The 20,582-nt window shown below is 38.7% G+C and overlaps 1 protein-coding gene across 2 annotated transcripts; it reads left to right on the top strand.

Annotated features, from left to right (window-relative positions):
• The first annotated feature begins 205 nt into the window (after positions 1-205).
• On the top strand, positions 206-12,182 carry LOC126824743 (uncharacterized). Of its 2 annotated transcripts, XM_050554098.2 has the most exons (9): positions 206-234; positions 888-974; positions 2,049-2,177; positions 6,031-6,214; positions 6,383-6,480; positions 7,370-7,562; positions 9,056-9,189; positions 9,755-9,826; positions 10,522-12,182. In XM_050554098.2, the coding sequence occupies exons 3-9, from the start codon at positions 2,057-2,059 to the stop codon at positions 10,767-10,769; spliced, it is 1,050 nt and encodes a 349-aa protein (XP_050410055.1). In that variant the 5' UTR covers positions 206-234; positions 888-974; positions 2,049-2,056; the 3' UTR covers positions 10,770-12,182. The 2 variants fall into 2 exon arrangements, with proteins under 2 accessions (XP_050410055.1, XP_050410064.1); XM_050554107.2 differs by lacking the exons at positions 206-234; positions 9,755-9,826 and having other exon boundaries at positions 705-974.
• Positions 12,183-20,582: the final 8,400 nt, after the last annotated feature.

Here is a 20,582-nt window from a genome sequence, read left to right as displayed (position 1 = left end):
AAAATTTTTCCCAGTTCGTTAGTTGTGTATTTGTTCCTTATAGTAGTTATATTATTCGATGAGTTTTCTAGCTAATGTTACTATTTCACCAACTATAAACCCTCTAAAAAAATATCTATTTATTGTTAACTACATGTTTGTTTTATCTTTTTTAATTAAAACATTGTGTTTCTTGTTATTTATAATACAGTGCACGTATTGTTATCCATGGACTGTTTCACAATAAATCACCGGGTTAGTATGTTAATTCCTCAAATTATGATCACCTGTACACGTGCTAAAACAACACATTATAGGTTGATCAATAACTTGAATACCTGAGTCAGAACAAAGGGTCATATTCACTTCATCAATTCTCAGCTAAAATCCAGGAGCTAGCAAAGATTTAAGTAGCATCTTCAATAAGAAAACTATGAGACGAGGAATTATGCTATCGTCTCTCTACATCGCTGGGTCATGTAATGGTCGTCTTGAAACTTTGCATGTATTTTACTTATACCATAATTATATAAGAAAGATCCGTATTTTCTTTTTTGGGGGTGCATTCCCCACCCCCATGGGCAGAGCCTCAGCCAATATTTGTGTTTATTGACTACCGGAGGCAATTACGAATAGAACATATTTATCCCTTATACCCTATGAATATATACTATATATATATATATAATAGTGTAGAGCCAAAGCTCGCCATTCATTGAACATGACAACATGGCAATATATTGAGCATTTTAATAAACGGTGTGGCGTTTCCGACACTCTTATGGCACCTGTACGCCACTACCCAACTACCGACATACACCTTGCACTACCTATTCACATTGGCATGCGCAAATACCTACGCTAGGTGGCGCAAAGGGTTACACGGACAGCTTAACATTGCATTCCAGGGGAAGAACTACTTTTGTTAACTCAGGACAAGAACATCTATAGTCACAACACGAACAACAATAAGACGAAGAAAATTGCAGAGAAAGGTATATTTCAATAATTTAATAATGATAATTGTTCTGTCCCTTGGAGCCGGCTTAGTGGGTGGGACGTTGCCTTGCTAGCTTGAAGGTCGGGTGTTCGATCCCTTCATCTTGATTTTCAGACATGTTTTCCCCTTGTCAGTGGTGCAGGACGGAGGGCCCGACAAGGACATTTGTCTTGTCGTTGGGATGGGACGAAAAAACAAGGTCCCATGTATACATTGGCGTACACATAAAAGATCCCTTGGTTTTTGGAATTCGATAGCACACTGTATACCGTATGCCCGTCTTCATTAGCCAACTGGTGGTGGGGAACCGAATGGTTAGCGCGTGAGCGTTATATCATAAGGTCCGTCATTGAGTCAACTTGCGTGGTTTCGATTCCCCGGTTGAACGTGACAAGGAGTAGAGTCGCTTGTCCAACCTCGTGAGTTTTCTCCGGGTCCCCCAGTTTCCTCCCACTGCTAAAGACCCCGTATACACACGTGCAAATTATTGAAATAAAAATCGAATCATATGTTAGTCCCGAAATTGCCCAGTTTGTGTCGAGTGCAGGTTAAACCCCATTTCTCTTCCCCTCTCTTTCCATCTCTCTCGTTTTATTTGAAAAATCCGTCTTTATTAGTCAAGTTCGGAGTAGGACGTTAAACCCCAGTTCATTTTATTTCTTTATTTAAACAAAGAAAAGAAAAATTCTTTCTGATTATGATATGGATCTCAAATTACACTAAAGGGTTCAAGGGCTAAGGAAACTATTGAAAACTAATCTCGATGACCTAAAAGCATGGATTATAGTCGTTTTATTAAATAGCGTGGACATTATACTATTGATCCGTGGGCGAGTATTATGTTATTTAACGTTCTCGAATTTAATTTTAAAATGAATTATATACAGCATACGAAATTATATACAAAGCAAATAAATAGCATACTGAATAATATACAGCATACAAAATTCTGATATTCAATATTATTAGTTATATTTAACTAAATAAATGGTGATGTTAATAGGAAACTGACCATTCTAGCAGACTTAGTGGTAGCAAGTTTAAATTCTCGACTGGTCTATATTTATAGTTGAAACCATGGCATGCGATTATGACAGACAATTAATCTACTATACAATATTTTCCGATGGAGAAGAAACCTCGCAGATTGGTCGCATGAATAAATACGGTGGAGATATGAAAATCATATTCGATAAAGGTAGATGTAATATTTTATTTATATTAAATTATAATAAGCCCAAATACAATGTGAGTGTATTATGTCGTCGTCTTGTCCGTCCGTTTTCACTTCAACGGGTCACAATTTTTTAAATCCGTTTTGGAAACATGGTATCTTACAAGAGCATGCTTATTTCACGTATATTAAAGCTACGAATAGATGAGTGCCCTGACCGCGGTGATTGAAATTCGCCAGCGATTTTTTACGGCCGATCTTGAGCGAGTACACGTAGCGATCGTGCCGAGAGCATACGTCACTCTGCGAGTAAATTACGTCAATTGCTGTGGTAGCTGCTATTCATTTGGTTATATGCTTCTAAAACTATGGAATCGTAACCTCAAACAGACAAAGGAATTTCTGACCAAAGAATCACCAATTCCCCTTCTTTCGTCAGACTCAACGCTTCGGCACTGGATGCAGCCATTTTGGGATCATGTGATATCAATGATGTCTCCGATTGTCGTATGAAAATGGTTCACTCGACAATATACGCTGGACACGGGCAGACAAGCGGATATGCCAGCGAATCGATCGCCGGCGTAAAATATTCGATCATGACAATTAATCTGGTACTAAGCATGTCGTAATTGATAAACATGTCAAAATTAGATCATTTGTTTATTTCCTCTATATGCGTAAGGTTCAAACCACTATGCAAGACTCTTGACAAATAAGGTGATTATATTTAAAACCGAAAGTTTGTGACAACAAACCCAGTCGACATTCAGTGGTGTGTCACCTTCCATTGCGGAGTTAGCCCACTTTTCTGAAAACCGTGTTAACATGACAGAGGCTTCAGTTTGTAACGAATTTTTATACGCCCACATTTTCACGTGGACGTACATCGCCCCTGACCGCCCATCCGTCCGTGCCCCCCCCCCCGTCCGTCCGTCCGTCTGTGCGCCCGTTCACGTTTGGTTTGTGGACACATTTGGTCAGATTGCCCCAAATCGTGATTGGACGGTTGATTAGGAGCATACCACGACAAATTTCTGAATGTCTGAGGATTGGTGGAAAATTACTCATTATTAAGACAAAAATCAAAAACATCCATTTTCACGTTTGACAGTGTATCTGTTTGCGAGTGAAATGGTGATCCGTGAACGCTTCTTCCAATTCCTCTCTAGAACCGTATCTGCTTGTATACCGGATTCCGCTGTCTGGTTCTTCTGAGCTGTACTTTAGAAATAGAATACATTCCCTCATGTAAATGACCAGTGTCTAAATCTGATTAAAACACTGATACTGGTTCGTTTCGTTTTAATAGTTCAAAATTTCGTTTTACTTGTCTTTACTAAACTAGGCTAGTAGAGTGGTTCATACCTTAACCTAATTCTATTAAAATAAACACAAATACATATACAGGAGCATTACATTCTTGTACAAACCTCCCTATAAACTTTCGAAAGGTGTAATTACGACCTCACCTGAAGAAAAACAATTCTTATGCAGTTTTGTGTCGACCGCGCAAAATCTCCATTTCCGAACTTCTTTCCTACTTAGACCGGAGACATCATATTTTAATCTCCAAGGTATATCTCATTAGCTCGGTTCTCGTTGTCACTTGTACTAGCTAACGACTTCAATGCATTGAAGAGAGCATCATTTAGAGAACTTAAATAACCTCAACAGTATATATAGTATACTATTCAAAAAAAGTAGGGGATATTTGATTTTGGGGGCATAATACTAAAATATGCAAATGACTACGAAAAAAGTCACTATAGAACCTAACAGAAGAAACATTTCCAGTTACATGTGACGCCCAAACGCACCAATAGCTACCGCATGGAATGCAGGTGATGCTTGGGATCATCATGGGGGTCCAACCCAAGATTTGCACGACTCTGACTTTGAATGTTACAGTCATTGTGGCATTGAATTCCAGGGTGGAAACATCAGTTTAATTGTTTTAGTGACCAGAAAACAAATTTTGATATGCGTCGGCTTACCCAAAATGAAAGGTTACGTGCCCTTGGCATGCTACAGATCGGCACAACACAGGCGGTTGTGGCGCGGACGATGAATGTTTCTCAGTCTCTCATAAGCAGGCTATGGTCCAGATACCGTGATACACAATATGTACAGGACAGACCACGCTCAGGTCGACCAAGGGCGACAACTCAAGCCCAGGATCGATTTATCCGTACCTTGGCCTTGAGAAATCGTGTCATCACAGCAAATCAGATCAGCGCTCGTCTTCAAACAGACACTGGTGTGAGAGTGAGTGGCCAGACGATTCGGAATCGACTGCATAGGGGTCACCTTGGCGCCCGACGTCCTCGCGTGATCCCTTGTTTGAGAGATCATCACATTCAGGCAAGACGTCGTTTGTGTAGGGATCGTCAACACTGGGATAATCGACGCTGGAGCAATGTGATGTTTTCAGATGAGTCAAGGTTCACTGTTGATTTTTTGGACAGACGTAGGAGGGTGTGGCGTCGTCGAAACGAGCGCTTCCAAGACGTTAACGTCATCAGACATGATCGATTTGGGGGTGGTTCTGTTATGGTGTGGGGAGGCATCACTGTTGCTGGAAGAACGGCTTTACATGTTGTTGCATGTCGTGTTACAGGCCAGTACTACCGGGACAACATCTTGGCAGTCCATGTTGTGCCGTTCGCACGACGTCATGGCCGCCGTTTCATCTTCCAGGATGACAACGCAAGATGTCACAGGGCCAGGATCGTTACAGGTTACCTCCAACAACAGAACATCACCACATTACCTTGGCCAGCACTGAGTCCCGACCTCTCTCCCCCATCGAGCATGTCTGGGACATGCTTGGACAGAGGTTACGTCAACGTCAACAACGTCCTGCCAAGGTCCAAGAACTTGCTGCTGCGTTGCAACAGGAATGGGACAATCTGGACCAAAATGACCTTAGCCGTCTCATTAGGAGTATGCCACGTCGGATCAATGCTTGTTTTGCAAACAGAGGAGGATTTACCCGTTACTGACTTGGTTGTGATGCTGTGGTAACTTTGCTGTTTGACCCCGGGTATCATTTTACCCTTATAATGGTCAGTCTGTGTCTTACTTAGTCTAACGATCATTTGGAATAAATCGATGAATGTGAACTTCATTTCATTTTGTCATTTGTTTCTTCGTCAGTTTCATTAGGTGACTTTAATAACACTTAAAAATCAAATATCCCCTACTTTTTTTGAATAGTATATTATTAAATGTTCTAAATTTACTAACTACACGAATAGTGACAAACAAATTAACTTTCAACTATTATTTTTCTAAAACAGAAACCAAACTTGAACGGAAACCTAGATATTTGTGCAAAATATGAAGACAGAGAGAGAGAGAGAGAGAGAGAGAGAGAGAGAGAGAGAAATGGGTTTAACGTACACTCGACACAAACAAGGTCATTTCGGGATTAACTCAATAATTCGCTTGTGCGTAGAATCTTTAGCCGTGGAAGGAAACCGGAGAAAACCCACGGGGTTGGACTGTCACTTACAACCGGGGAATCGAAACAACACCAGATGTCAGAGCTTGTGATGCAATGCGTACGCGCTAACCATTCGGCCATCCACCCCTACCCCGGATCGTGGGGGTCTGCGTGGAGTCACTGGTTATTTTTTTGTTCGTTTTAAGACTAACTATATTATTAGATTGGCTATGGACGACGAATTTAAAAAAACAAAGAAAAACGTTACAATTATTACCATTAGGTATTTTAGTTTCATAAATTGTCCTGACAAGTTATCAATTATTCTTTCCTGCTTTTCAATGGGTTTTCATGATGAGTGTCACTAAGATAGCATATGTATAGTATACTGTAGTAAATAATCTTTGCATACTGTATCTTTCATGTTAGGCGATGTCATTACTTTCGCCATTGGCGTTTACCAAGAAACTGGAAACTTATACTATAATACAGGGGAAGGAATTGGATTCCTTTCTTACACACAAAATTATAGCAAAACGATTTTTTCTACTACGCCCGAGACCAAAGATGTGGTGTATGATTTTGGATTCCATGGCAAGGGGACCAATAAAAGGTAATATCTTGGTGTAATTATTACAGTTGTCTACAAAAGTAAAATCAAAGAGTGTATGTATGTATGTATGTATGTATGTATGTATGGGTAAGTGTATTTATATACATGAAGGTCTTATAGTGATACCTGTTTATGTATGTTCCTGATATTTTTAATCTGTATTTTCAGAGTTTATTGGTCCACTTGGACTAATCTTTATAGATCACAACCTGGCACCTCGAAACCTATTACTTTGGGATTAAGATGTCACCATTTTATTATTTTAAGTAAGTAATGAGTATTTGGAGCAAATACTGTATATTACGCAATGGGTGGTTTCCTAAAGTATCACTTTGGGATTAAAATGTAACAATTTTATTATTTTAAGTAAGTAATGAGTATTTGGAGGTGATACTGTATACAATATTGAGGGAATAAGCTATAAAAAAAACCTTTTTTACACGTAATGGCTGGTTTCCTGTCTTTCGGAGCCACGGTGGCTAAGTGGGTAAGACGCTGGCTCACTAGCCTGGAGGTCGTGTGTTCGATTCTTGCATTGGCCGAGAAAGTTCATCCAGATTTTCCGACGTGGTTTACCCTTGTTTGTTAGTGGTGCAGGACGGACGACCTGACAAGGATAGTTGTCCAGTCGTTCGGATGGGACGAACAAACGAGGTCCCGTGTATACATTGACGTACACGTAAACGACCCCTTCGCAGTTGTAATTCGATATAAGACTAGGCCATAGTGCCGCTGCCCGGGAAACACTGTATGGTGTATGCCCGTCATCATTAGCCCAATCAGATAGAACAGTAGCACGTTAAACCACATTTCAGTTCATATTCATTCCCTAATGTCCGTTTCTACCTAGGAGGCATTTATCTTATCCCACATGCTGATTTGCAAATGTAAGCAACATTGTTATAGTTTAGAAGATCATGACTTGATACCAATACCATGACCTATTGATATTTAGAATTCCAACTGCCAAGGGTTCTTTTACGTGTACGCCACTGTATACACGGTACTCCGGGTTTTCGTACCTTCCGAAAGACTAGACACTGTCCTTGTCAGCATCGTTGTTAATGTCTATATAGAACGTACATTTTGATTTCCATACATACTCCACTCTCCTTTCCTGCTTGTATTTAGTCAGGTTTTTTTTTAATTTAACAGATCAAGGAATGGTGTGTCAGTCCATGAAGTCTGGTTTGTATCTCGCAAATCTGGATGGCGTGAAGACTGAATCGCTACCGAATATAGCTATTGCATCATCGAAACTTGTGGACTTCGGTTGTGTGGGTTCTATAAGTGAAGGTGTCATAACAGCTGGGGGAATTATATATATCCTCTGTTCAAGTCCCAATCGGTTAGTAGTTATTATAGTCATATAATTATTGTGAATGTCGTTTGTAGAATACAATCCATATATGTATTTCTTGTATCTGTTTCTTCTTGTCCAACACGTAGTCGCATAGATGACCAAGCTACTCTCTACATAGTGGCTGTCTAATAAAAATGGTTAATTCATGGAACTGCAAACACCCATGCTTGTGTTCTTGAACACATGTTTAAATTGGTAATACGTCTATGCGAGTCGTCCTAATCAGCTTTTAATAAATCAATTGCTGAATATGCATATTAATTTAGAAATTATTATTTTACGCTCCGGTAATTCTTGTATAATATCCATTGTGAATATTAACTATGGAAACGTGTTGCGGCCTTTTTTGTAATCATAACTTCTCGCCCCTTCATCCTCGACTTCTTCCCTTCTGTATGAAAATCATTGTCGTCTCGACTTCTCGCCTCTGAACTTGTCGATTCCGACTCCTTGCTTTTAACTTATTACTGTGAGAAGACGACCTGATTCAATGGTCGCAACATGCTTCCACCTTATTTTGGTTGCCTGCCAATTTAAGAATTACAGTTTTCAAACGTTATACTTGATTAAGTGGAGGTTTGTAATCTTTAATATAAATGTAATTTTGTCCCCCGCCTTTCGAAGAAAGCAGGGGACTATTAAAATGGGTTCGTCCGTCTGTATGTCCGTCATACTTTTGGGACACAATAACTCGCTTTCTAATTGAGCTAGAATATTCAAACTTGGTGCAGGTGTTTATTAGGTCAAGGCCTTGATGAAGTGAGAAAGATGAAACTTGGTGTATAGTTTCATTACATCTATACCATGAATAAGTTCGATAATGAGCATTTTCTGCTCAGGGTAAGCAGAACGATAAGCAATTTGATTGGCCGAGACTTTGGAACACAATAAATCTCCTTCTTTTTGAGCTAGAATGTTCAAACTTGGCGTAGGTGTTCATTAGGTGAATGCCTTGATGGAGTTCAAAGTGAGAATTTTCTGCTTAGGGTAAGCAAAGATAAACAATTTGATTGATTGATGCTTTGGGGCATGATACCTTTGGTTATAATGAAGTGAACTCCGAATATAGATTCATTATATCATCACCTTGTCTAAGTTCGATGGTGAGAATTATCTGCTTAGGCTAGGGGGCGATAAATAATTTGATTGGTCAAGACTTTGAAACATAACAAATCTGCTTTTAATTGAGGTAGAATGTTTAAACTTGATGTAGATGTTTATTAGGTGAATGTCTTGACAGAGTTCAATGATTAACATTGAAGCTAAGCAGAGCTAATCAATTTCATTGGTCGATGCTTTAGGACAAGATAATCTTGATTCTATGTGATAGAGAGTGATGAAACTTATTGTATAGTTTGATTGCTCAATACTTTTGAAAAAAAAATAAATGTGCGATTAATTATTATGTGTCATCTTTTTATTTGGGGATTTTGGCGGGGGACATCAGCCTCACTGTTGGCTTGATTTTTACATAACAGACTTTATAAACTGAGTGTAACAAACAATGCAGTTCGTGGTTTGGTTCTTGAGCAGCAACCAGGTTTACCGCGTGAGAAGTGGTTTCAAGTGTGTGTATGGCATCAGGAGAAAAGCGTAATGTCTCCACAAACAGGTTAAGATTGCTTTATCGTTTTTAGTGTGTTTTTGTTCTAAAATCATAAATTTGACAATGTCAGCCATATTTAAAACAACCGCATATGGCTCCATGTGTACGGCACTGAATCGCTAACCTGTTTTCCCATGATGGATCCAGATGTTGTCTGAAAAAGTTCCAAGGGTTTTTGTCCGGCGTGGTGCTGCCGTCCGTTCAAATTGTTTGTGGACACTTCCCAGGTTACAATGTTTATCCGATTTTGATGAAACTTTAAATATATCTTTACATCGCAAAGATCTCGGATTAGTTCGACTTTGGCATAGCTTATTCCCTTTCATTTGTTTGTGCACACATGGTAAGTCATCCATGTTAGTCCCTAGATGACCTAGTTTGTGTCGAGTGGACGTTAAACCCCATTTCTCTATATCTATTTTCCGTGACAATTATATTGCTATCAAATGGAAGTGTAAAACGTATTTATTACGGCAGCTTGTTCAAAATTTCTTTTAAAATGCTTAGTGCGAGTGACAATCAAAATGTTATACCCATGTCTTCCGTTTTATGTTAATGATATTTTTTTCAGTAACAGCATATTCTACTTCAACGATTTTCCCAAACAACAACAATGGCACTGGATTGTCAATATTTTCCACAGGTACACATGTAATAAATCTGTCAAAATCGTCACCTTATTTTTGGTGACTAAGACAAGCGTTGCCGTTTCAATTTCCCGTTTGTAAGACACAAGGAGCAGGGTTGTCTGTCCAAACGTCGTGTTTGCCACGGGTCCTCCGGTTTCCTTCCACTGCTATAGACGCATAAGCACCCGCAAATTATTGAAATAAATTGAACCATGTTACTCCCCAAATGACTTACTTTGTGTCGAATGGACTTTTAACCCATTTTCGGTGACAGGTGACAATTAATAATATTGCTAACAAATGGGAGTGTTAAACGTATTTATTATGACAGCCTGTTCAACATGTCACAATGTCTTTAAATGCTAAGTGCGACTTCATAAAGTTCAGTCGTCTAATGCAGACATTGCTGTTTAGATCTCGTGGCAATGTAGTTTTACTCGACCCTCTGTAATTGAGAAAATGCTTGCTTTAATAAATCTTATTGACAACATTGAATCCAAAGGTTACACAATATGTAAAACATAGTAAAAGGAAGGCATCGTGAATTAAGATGCATGATTACTTTGATACAGAGATCAGATGAAAACTCATCAGTATTCCCAATACCAAGGGACATCCGAACATTCCCTGGACAAAACTGTGTTATTCGACAGTGGTAATCAAATTGTTATACCCATGTGTTCTGTTTTATTTTAATGTTTTGTTTCAGGAACATCAATTTCTAATTCAACGATTTTCATGGTGGTTGGGATTGTAGCTGGTATCCTCCTCATGTTGGCTATCAAAGCAGTCCTTATTAGAAAATGCGTGAAGAACAAACAAAAGAAGACGATTGACAAAAATCCAAACGAAACACTGGACGATTCTGTTATATATGATGAAATCATGGACAACACAACTGTCCGAAATCAATATGAATCAATTGCATACGTGTCAATTGAGGAACCAAGTCATTAACCGAATATCACCCACAATCTTCGATATTGCAAACACGACTATCAACTTTGATGTTGTATCTTACCGTAAAAAGTTGGCGTCTGATATCCAATATTTAAGACAAAATTGGCACACGAATCGTCCCAGAATGCTTTCCAGTCATATGAAGCGACTGGGTGAACGAGGCTTAACAAATTCCATATAGGAGAATAGTACCGGAATAACCAGAGGCAAAGACTGCCATTCAATTCGCGTATATCGCCGAACATAACAGTAAAACAGAAACGATTGAATGTAAATCAGTTTATATACATTCATATTACATTATTTTATGCGTTGCGACCCATTTGTGTCCATTTCTAGGTGCCAAGGAATAGTGATGTAGCTCCTTTAATATAGTGCGTTGTGACATACCCGTATTTAACACTTGCTTTCACAATTACTCAATTACTCGATATCATAATTACATAACTTTTTACATAATTCTTTTCATGCTCACTGCTATATTTGTGAAACCCATTCTGGTCGTTAATCATTTTCTAAAACATCACTATATCTTGAATATGGTAATTTATCTATGTGAAAACTGAAAACATTATAGACTTGATATAAATACATATAAACCCGTGAAGCTGTGTCCAGTGTAAGAGTTGACATTATTACTGAATGATTGGTTTAGGCATAATATACTATTCAAAAAGTAGGGGATATTTGATTTTGGGGGCATAATACTAAAATATGCAAATGACTACGAAAAAAGTCACTATAGAACCTAACAGAAGAAACATTTTCAGTTACATGTGACGCCCAAACGCACCAATAGCTACCGCATGGAATGCAGGTGATGCTTGGGATCACCATGGGGGTCCAACCCAAGATTTGCACGACTCTGACTTTGAATGTTACAGTCATTGTGGCATTGAATTCCAGGGTGGAAACATCAGTTTAATTGTTTTAGTGACCAGAAAACAAATTTTGATATGCGTCGGCTTACCCAAAATGAAAGGTTACGTGCCCTTGGCATGCTACAGATCGGCACAACACAGGCGGTTGTGCGCGGACGATGAATGTTTCTCAGTCTGTCATAAGCAGGCTATGGTCCAGATACCGTGATACACAATCTGTACAGGACAGACCACGCTCAGGTCGACCAAGGGCGACAACTCAAGCCCAGGATCGATATATCCGTACCTTGGCCTTGAGAAATCGTGTCATCACAGCAAATCAGATCAGCGCTCGTCTTCAAACAGACACTGGTGTGAGAGTGAGTGGCCAGACGATTCGGAATCGACTGCATAGGGTCACCTTCGCGCCCGACGTCCTCGCGTGATCCCTTGTTTGAGAGATCATCACATTCAGGCAAGACGTCGTTGGTGTAGGGATCGTCAACACTGGGATAATCGACGCTGGAGCAATGTGATGTTTTCAGATGAGTCAAGGTTCACTGTTGATTTTTTGGACAGACGTAGAAGGGTATGGCGTCGTCGAAACGAGCGCTTCCAAGACGTTAACGTCATCAGACATGATCGATTTGGGGGTGATTCTGTTATGGTGTGGGGAGGCATCACTGTTGCTGGAAGAACGGCTTTACATGTTGTTGCAGGGCGTGTTACAGGCCAGTACTACCGGGACAACATCTTGGCAGTCCATGTTGTGCCGTTCGCACGACGTCATGGCCGCCGTTTCATCTTCCAGGATGACAACGCAAGATGTCACAGGGCCAGGATCGTTACAGGTTACCTCCAACAACAGAACATCACCACATTACCTTGGCCAGCACTGAGTCCCGACCTCTCCCCCATCGAGCATGTCTGGGACATGTTTGGACAGAGGTTACGTCAACGTCAACAACGTCCTGCCAATGTCCAAGAACTTGCTGCTGCGTTGCAACAGGAATGGGACAATCTGGACCAAAATGACCTTAGACGTCTCATTAGGAGTATGCCACGTCGGATCAATGGTTGTTTGGCAAACAGAGGAGGATTTACCCGTTACTGACTTGGTTGTGATGCTGTGGTAACTTTGCTGTTTGACCCCGGGTATCATTTTACCCTTATAATGGTCAGTCTGTGCCTTACTTAGTCTAACGATCATTTGGAATAAATCGATGAATGTGAACTTCATTTCATTTTGTCATTTGTTTCTTCGTCAGTTTCATTAGGTGACTTTAATAACACTTAAAAATCAAATATCCCCTACTTTTTTTGAATAGTATATCATATCTAAGCTCGTCAAAGACAAGTTTTATTGCACCATATAAATATCACAATTATTTACAAATATCCTGTCAGATTAATTATTTGAAATTAGTACCGGAAATAAAAAACACTCCTGAGATTACGAGCTTCAGAATATTCACTTAAATCTACACCAAGGTAGGCATACAACCTCATGATAAATAACAAGTGTTGTCAGTAATACTCGTCTGATGGCTAATTAGTATTCTGGCCTCTCTAAAGTGCCAACTTATTTTGCCTACCTAAAAATTCAGGAGAATTTGGAAATTTTAACATGAAACAATAATACTAAGGCAGTCCATCTGCTATTTATCATTTTTAATGCCTTTGGACAAGCTTACCTCTGTACAATGCAGGGGGTGGGGGGGTGGCGGAATGGTAAACACTTGCCCGCTGTATCATAAAGCATGTCATTGAGTCAACTGGTTTGGATTAAGATGGGTTTGGGGGCTGAACGGTTAGCGCATTGTATTATAAGGTCTATGGTTTCGATTCCCCGTTTGTACAAGGAGTAGGGTCGACTGTTTATCCGGGTCCTCCGGTTTCCTCCCACTGCTAAAGACCACTACGCGCAATCTATTATTGATATAAAATTGAACCATATGTTAGTCCCAAAATGACCTAGTTTGTGTCCAACGGGCGTTAAACCCTATATCTTTATCTCTCTCAATTACGATAAGGCTGTAGAAGTTAAGCAATTTATTCTTTTGTCGAGTTTAGATATACATGTATTAGTCAGGCTTAGCTATTTTGTATTGTGTAGCTTTTTACCCCACTCACCTGTAATGCAAAGATTAATAAAAGACTTTAGAATAATCAATGCTTGTAGACCCTAGAACATTATTATATGTAGAAAAAAGAGCGCTGTTACTCCCCAACTACATTTGGCAAGTGATCCCAGACATTTCTGGTCAACCAAACAAAATCTACAAAAATCGTCACGTGGTGTGATTTTCATTGCCAATTTAATGAGTAGAGTCGCCGGTTCAACCTCGTGGGTTTGTCATGATATCATGGGTCCTCTGGTTTCCCCCCGTTGCTATAGACCCTAAGCACAAGCGAATTATTGAAATAAAATTGACCATGTTAGTCCCGAAATGACCTAGTTTGTGTCTGAATGTACCCCAAAATTCCAAACAAATATGTCGGTCTCACAAAGACAAAAGCTATCTATTTTAATGGACATTCAAATGGATGTACCTTAAGAAATACAGCATGGAGGTACATTTTCTTGATAGTTTATGATAGAGAATCACATTGTGTTGTTGTATATATACTCTTTAAAAAAGTAGGGGATATTGAAATGCAAATACCTATGCAGGTTGTGATATGATAAATAGTCATGGACACTTGACATTCTTTGAGAATATGTTCACAGATGAAGAACTTATCGCCCCCAACAGAACCACTGAGCTGCATGTGCGACACGCAATAGCCCCAAACACGTGGCAGGGGTTCATTGTCAAATTTGACACTTCAAGGAAGGGATGATGAAAACTGCCGCTTGCTGGTTTATGTTTGCTTTCCTATCGGTTCTTGCATAAGATTTACTGTTTAGCGTATCTTTGCTTTAGTGTGTTACGTTTATTTGGATCGGGAGACGTGTTCGTCGACGTCAACACTGCAAGAATTGACCGTGGCACTACAAGAGGATTGTCCCAAATCGTGATTGAACGGTTGATTAGGAGCATGCCACGACGAACTGTTGAATGTCTCTGGATTGGTGGAGAAATTACTCATTATTAAAGATACATTATGGGAGATTTTAATAGAGAGTTGGCCATTTTTGCTATAACAGTTCAAAAATAGATGATGAAAGAAGAATATTGAAAATTTCAGTCAAATTACTTTATTCTGAACAAAGTTATCACCATTGTAATTTTTGAATAGAAATAGGATTCAACTCTCTCTTCGGCGTCTCCGAGAAGGCCGATCGTTTGATTGAAAGGTGTTAACTCCACCTACATATCTCGATTATCAAGTAACGTTTTCAATGGCTGTGGTACAGTTAGCCTGTTCGGTTTGAGACGGAGTTACAATTCAATTCGTATCACATTTATTTTTACTACAAATATGTGGCGTCATAATCGGCTTTTAATAAGCTAATTGCTGCATATTAATTTTGAAACTGAAGATTCCAATAGTTTACGCTCCGGTAATTCTTGTACTATGTCCATTGTGAACATTAACCAAGGAAACGTGTAATCATAACTTCTCACTCCTTCATCCTCGACTTCTTACTTTCTGTTTGAAAATCGTTGTCGTCTCGACTTCTCGCCCCTCGACTTATTATTAACTTATTACTGTGAGAAGACGACCTGATTAAATGGCCGCAACATGCGTCCTTAGTACCACAGTAAACACACCTTATTTTGATTGTCTGCCAATTTAAGAATTACAGTTTTCAAACGTTGTAATTGATTAAATGGAGGTTTGTAATCTTCAATATAAATATATATTTTATTACATAACAGACTTTTTAAACTGAGTGTAACAAACAATGCAGTACGCGGTTTGGTTCTTCAGCAGCAACCAGGTTTACCGCGTAGGGAGTGGTCTCAAGTGTGTGTATGGCATCAGGAGAAAAGTGTAATGTCTCCACAAACAGGTTAAGATTACTTTCTGGTTTTTAGTGTGTTTTTGTTCTAAATCTTAAATAGCCTATTATTTGACAATGGCAGCCATATAAGGGACCATCGATGGCTCAGTGTGTACGGCACTAAATCGCTAACCTGTTTTTCCATGATCGATCCAGATGTTGTCCGAAAAAGTTCTAAGGGTTTTTCCGGCGTGGTGCTGCACGTCCATTCAAAATTGTTTGTGGACACTTCCCAGGTTACAATGTTTATCCGATTTTGAAGAAACTTAAATTATATCTTTACATGCCAAAGATCTCGGATTTATTCGATTTAGTCCGTTTACATTGCATTGTGGGCACTCTATAGGCCAAAATTATTATCCGATTTTGGTTAAGATTAAAATATTATATGTTTATATCCAACGATCCCAGATAACGTCATGGATTATGGACCCTGATTGTGCAACAAATCGCCTTTTTAGCTTGGGAATTCTCTCAAAAACCGTTTAAGTTTATCTGCGTTACACCATTCAAATTTCGTGAACATCGGACCACAAAGGCTCTCCCGCTTTATGCAAAAATAAATCGGCATGACTCTTCTGTCGTAGATCTTAGGGTCTGGGCTTCCGTACCACTATTTTAGTGATAACAGTGATCAGTTCTGTACATATAGGGTTTATTGACATACATACAACAACAATATACAGGAACTGAAACTATACAGAAACTAGAATACGACAGGAACACATAAGGACGGTACAAATCCACCATTCCGGCTCTCTGCCTGTCTTCTGTGTTATATTAATCGTAATCTTTTCACTAACAGCATCTGTTCAACGATTTTCGCAAACAACAACAATGGCACTGGATTGTCAACTGATAGACATGTAATAAATCTGCCAAAATCGTCACGTTATTTTTGGTGAATAAGTCAAGCGTTGCCGTTTCAATTTCCCATTTGTAAGACACAAGGAGCAGGGTCGCCTGTCCAATCCTCGTGATTGCCACGGGTCCTCCGGTTTCATTCTACTGCTATAGACGCGGTTTCATTCTACTGCTATAGACGCATAAGCACCAGCAAATTAAAATAAAATTGAAGCAAACATGTTCATAATACTTTGGGTCAAGTGGACGTTAAACCCCATTTCTCTCTATAGATTTTCGGTGACAATAATATTGCTATCAAATGTGAGTGTAAAACGTATTTATTACGACAGCCCGGTCAACATGTCAAAATGTATTTTAAAGTTCAGTCGCCTAATGCAGACATTGCTGTTCAAATCTCGTGCCAGTGTAGTTTTACTCGACCCTCTGTAATTGAGAAAATGCGTGCTTTAATAAATCTTATTGACGACATTGAATCCAAAGGTTACACAATATGTAAAACAATGAGCATAGTAAAAGGAAGGCATCTGGGATACGTTAGGTTCATGATTACTTTGATACAGAGATCAGATGAAAAATCATCAGTATTCCTAATACCAAGGGACATCCGAACATTCCCTGGACAAAACTGTATTATTCGACAGTGGCAATCAAATTGTTATATGTGTTCTGTTTTATATTAATGGTTTCTTTTTCAGTAACATCAATTTCTAATTCAACGATTTTCATGGTGGTTGGGATTGTAGCTGGTACCCTCCTCATGTTGGCTATGCAGGCAGTCCTTATTAGAAAATGCGTGAAGAACAAACAGAAGAAGACGATTGAAAAAAATCCAAACGAAAATCGGGACGATTCTGTTATATATGATGAAATCTTGGAAAACACAACTGTTCATTCTCACCAAGAACCAGTTTCATACGTGGAGTTAATATAGTGCGTTGTGAAGGAATATCTTTTTTTTAACTTTTGCTTTCACAATTACGCGATATCTTAATCACAAAGTTTACAAACTCATTTCATCCTCAATGCTATGTTGTCAGCTAGTTCGGTCGTTAATCATTTTCTAAAATCGCAGACACTTAGGCAACACTTTTATACGCCCACTGCTATATTTGTGTCACCCAGTTTGGTCGTTAATCATTTTCTAACACATCACCACCGCTTTAATATGGAAATGCATCTATGGTCTCGAGATTTAACCAATCTGATTAAAATACAGATCTATATTTCGTTTCGTTTTTTTATACTTTCGATGGCCTACACAACATGAAGATCTGACAAGTTATAGCGATAGGTCACGTCAGGGGTCAAAAGACCGACCCTATGATGTCAGACATTTGATTAACCAATCAGCCTTGATGTTACTAGTGGATTACCCACAGTTCCGTGCAAAACACGTCTAAAGCTCGCCGTGACAGACCGTTTCATTGGCTTATCCCTGACACCATTCAGAACACGAGTAAATAACAACTCTTCCAGACCCAAGTGTAGTAAAGACAAGGAAAACGAAATGTTGAACTATAAAAACGAAACGAAATAGGATCTGTGTTTTAATCAGATTGGAGATTTAACTGAAAACATATATAATTATAAAGTTGTTAATTAGTAGTTTAAACTAAAAAATAACTCACTAATATGGATATACTACTTCTGAATTTTATTAACATGCTACGTTTCAATACTCATACAGGTATCGTTATCAAGCAAATAATGATTAATTAACAAAAACGTAGTGCAATATATAGATAACTACTTTGGAAGCCATTTAGCAGATACAACAATAACAACAAAATAATTAACAAGATGAAAGATATAGTATGTAGACAACAGGTAGAAACCATTAAGCAGATAACACAACAACAACAATTAATTAACCAGATCAAAGATCACAATTTGAAACCATTTATACAATAAACCAATGACCACAAGTACAGAACCAGTACAAATATATAGGCATACATTGGAGAAACGTCACGTCCGATATCAGTGCGAATTAAAGAGCATCACACCGCAGTTAGGAAGCAGGAGTATAATAAATCTGCAATTGCAGAACATATTTTAAACAATCCACAACATGAAATCAAATGGGAAAAGACGGAAATTCTAGCCAGGAACTTGACAGTGTGGAAAAACAGAATTCTCAGAGAAGCCCTAGAAATCCAGAAACATAAGCCTAAATTAAACAGAGACTCAGGACATTTTCTCCCAAATCCCTTAAATCTACACCAGGGTTGGCATACCACCTCATGATAATTAACCAGTAATAGTCATCTGGCCTCTCTAATTTGCCAACTGTAATTCTGCCTACCTATAGATAAGTATCTCGCATTCGTTAGTATTTAAAAATTTTAACATGAAACAATCATTTTGTGTTTCCCAAACAACAACAGCACTGGTCTGTCACCGTTTTCCATATGTACACATGTAATAAATCTGTACGAAAATGTGATGTTATAATAATTTTATTTCAAACAGTTATGTAATTGTAGTCAGTAACCTGGTTTATTAGCATTAAATTATGTCCCCTCAGTAACCCTTTCATTTTTAGACGTTTAATAGGTCAATGGAATTATAGGAACCGCGTGGTCTCTGTTTAATTTCTAAGGAATTTGGATTCCCCCACAGTGTAAGTTGATAATTTTAGAAGTATTAGTGTTTTATTGTGTAGATCTTTGTTTTATCTTAATGTTAAAGGGTGTGTGGCTCTATAAATTGGAACCTATAGATAAATATTAATGTAATATGAATGTATGTAAAGTAGTTTATATTCAATTTTGATTTTGAAAAATATTGCAATTATAATCAATTAGCTTCGTTGAAATACGTGAACAGTTAAAATTGAACTGCAGTCGGTTATGCCTGCTTAGTGCATTCTAAATTATTTTTTGTCGTCAGTGAATCAGCCTTTACTAATTACTTCTACATTCTGTTGTAGGATATGTTTTTATTTGTTCATTACAAAATGGCACCCAAAGCATAGGGTTGACGACTTGTGTACTGATTATAAATGTTAATTGTGTCTTAAATATTGGATATTAAAATCCTATAGTTTCGCGGCACGATAACAACATCAATATGGAATGAAACTGATCAATATAGAATTCAAATTCGTGTATTTGATTTCGAATATTATGGAAAATATTGAGTTAGAGACTTAGCTCCTTTAAGTAATTATAATAAGGCAGTCGCTATTTACCATTTTTATTGCCTTTGAACAATGCAGGTCATAATTCAGGTTGATAACGGTCTTTTAATTTTGTGTTTTACTACAGTGTTAGTCTGGATTAAGATGGGGTGGGGGTGCATGGCCGAACGTTTAGCGAGTTGTATCACAAGTTCTATGGTTTCGATTACCCGTTTGTACAAGGAAGTAGAGTCGACTGTTTAACCTCGTGTGTTTTCTCCGGGTCCCCCGGTTTCCTCCCGCTGCTAAAGACCATTACGCGCAAGCTAATTGTTGAAATAAAAGCGAACCATATGTTAGTCCCGAAATGACCTAGTTTGTGTCGAGTGGACGTAAAATCTGAATTAAAATAAGGCTGTAGAAGTCAAGCAATTTTTTCTTTTGTCGAATTTAGATATACATGTATTAGACAGGCTTAGCTATTTTGTATTTTGTAGCTTTTTACCCCACTCACCTATATATATGAATTGTAATGCAAAGATTAATAAAGGACTTTAGAATAATGAAGGCTTGTAGACCCTATAACATTATATATGATATGTACAAAAGAGAGGGCTGTTACTCCCCGACTACATTTGGCAAATGGGAGTTGGATGGCCGAATGGTAAGCACGTTCGCGCCGTACCTGTATCATACGGTCTGTCATTGAGTCAACTGGCGGGGTTTCGATTCCCCGGTTGTACGTGACAGGGAGAAGGCTCGCCTGTCCAACCTCGTGGGTTTTCTCCGGGTCCTCCGGTTTCCTCCCACTGCTAAAAACCCCTATGCGCAAAAGAGAGGGGTGTTACTCCCCGTCTACATTTGGCAACGGCTTTGGATTAAATCTGTACAAGTCGGTGGTTACGTCTCCAAAAATCCCGTATCGAAACAAAGACCTAAGCATGCTTATAGTGCTTCCACTAGTAATGGGCGGGTTAAAAGACTTAGAGGCGAAGCTCGATTCTATGGAA

This window comes from Patella vulgata, chromosome 1 (genome assembly GCF_932274485.2).
Source record: "Patella vulgata chromosome 1, xgPatVulg1.2, whole genome shotgun sequence".
Lineage (NCBI taxonomy): Eukaryota > Metazoa > Mollusca > Gastropoda > Patellidae > Patella > Patella vulgata.
Note: the sequence above shows the minus strand (reverse complement) of the source record. Positions and strands in the feature narration are given on the sequence as shown.

Bases quoted from the DNA above. Each gene is read 5' to 3' on its own strand.
- LOC126824743 (XM_050554098.2), top strand. From the start codon at position 2,057: ATGGCATGCGATTATGACAGACAATTAATCTACTATACAATATTTTCC. The intron at 9,190-9,754 runs GTTAAGATTGCT...TATTTTTTTCAG, and splicing joins CGTAATGTCTCCACAAACAG to TAACAGCATATTCTACTTCA. The intron at 9,827-10,521 runs GTACACATGTAA...GTTTTGTTTCAG, and splicing joins ATTGTCAATATTTTCCACAG to GAACATCAATTTCTAATTCA.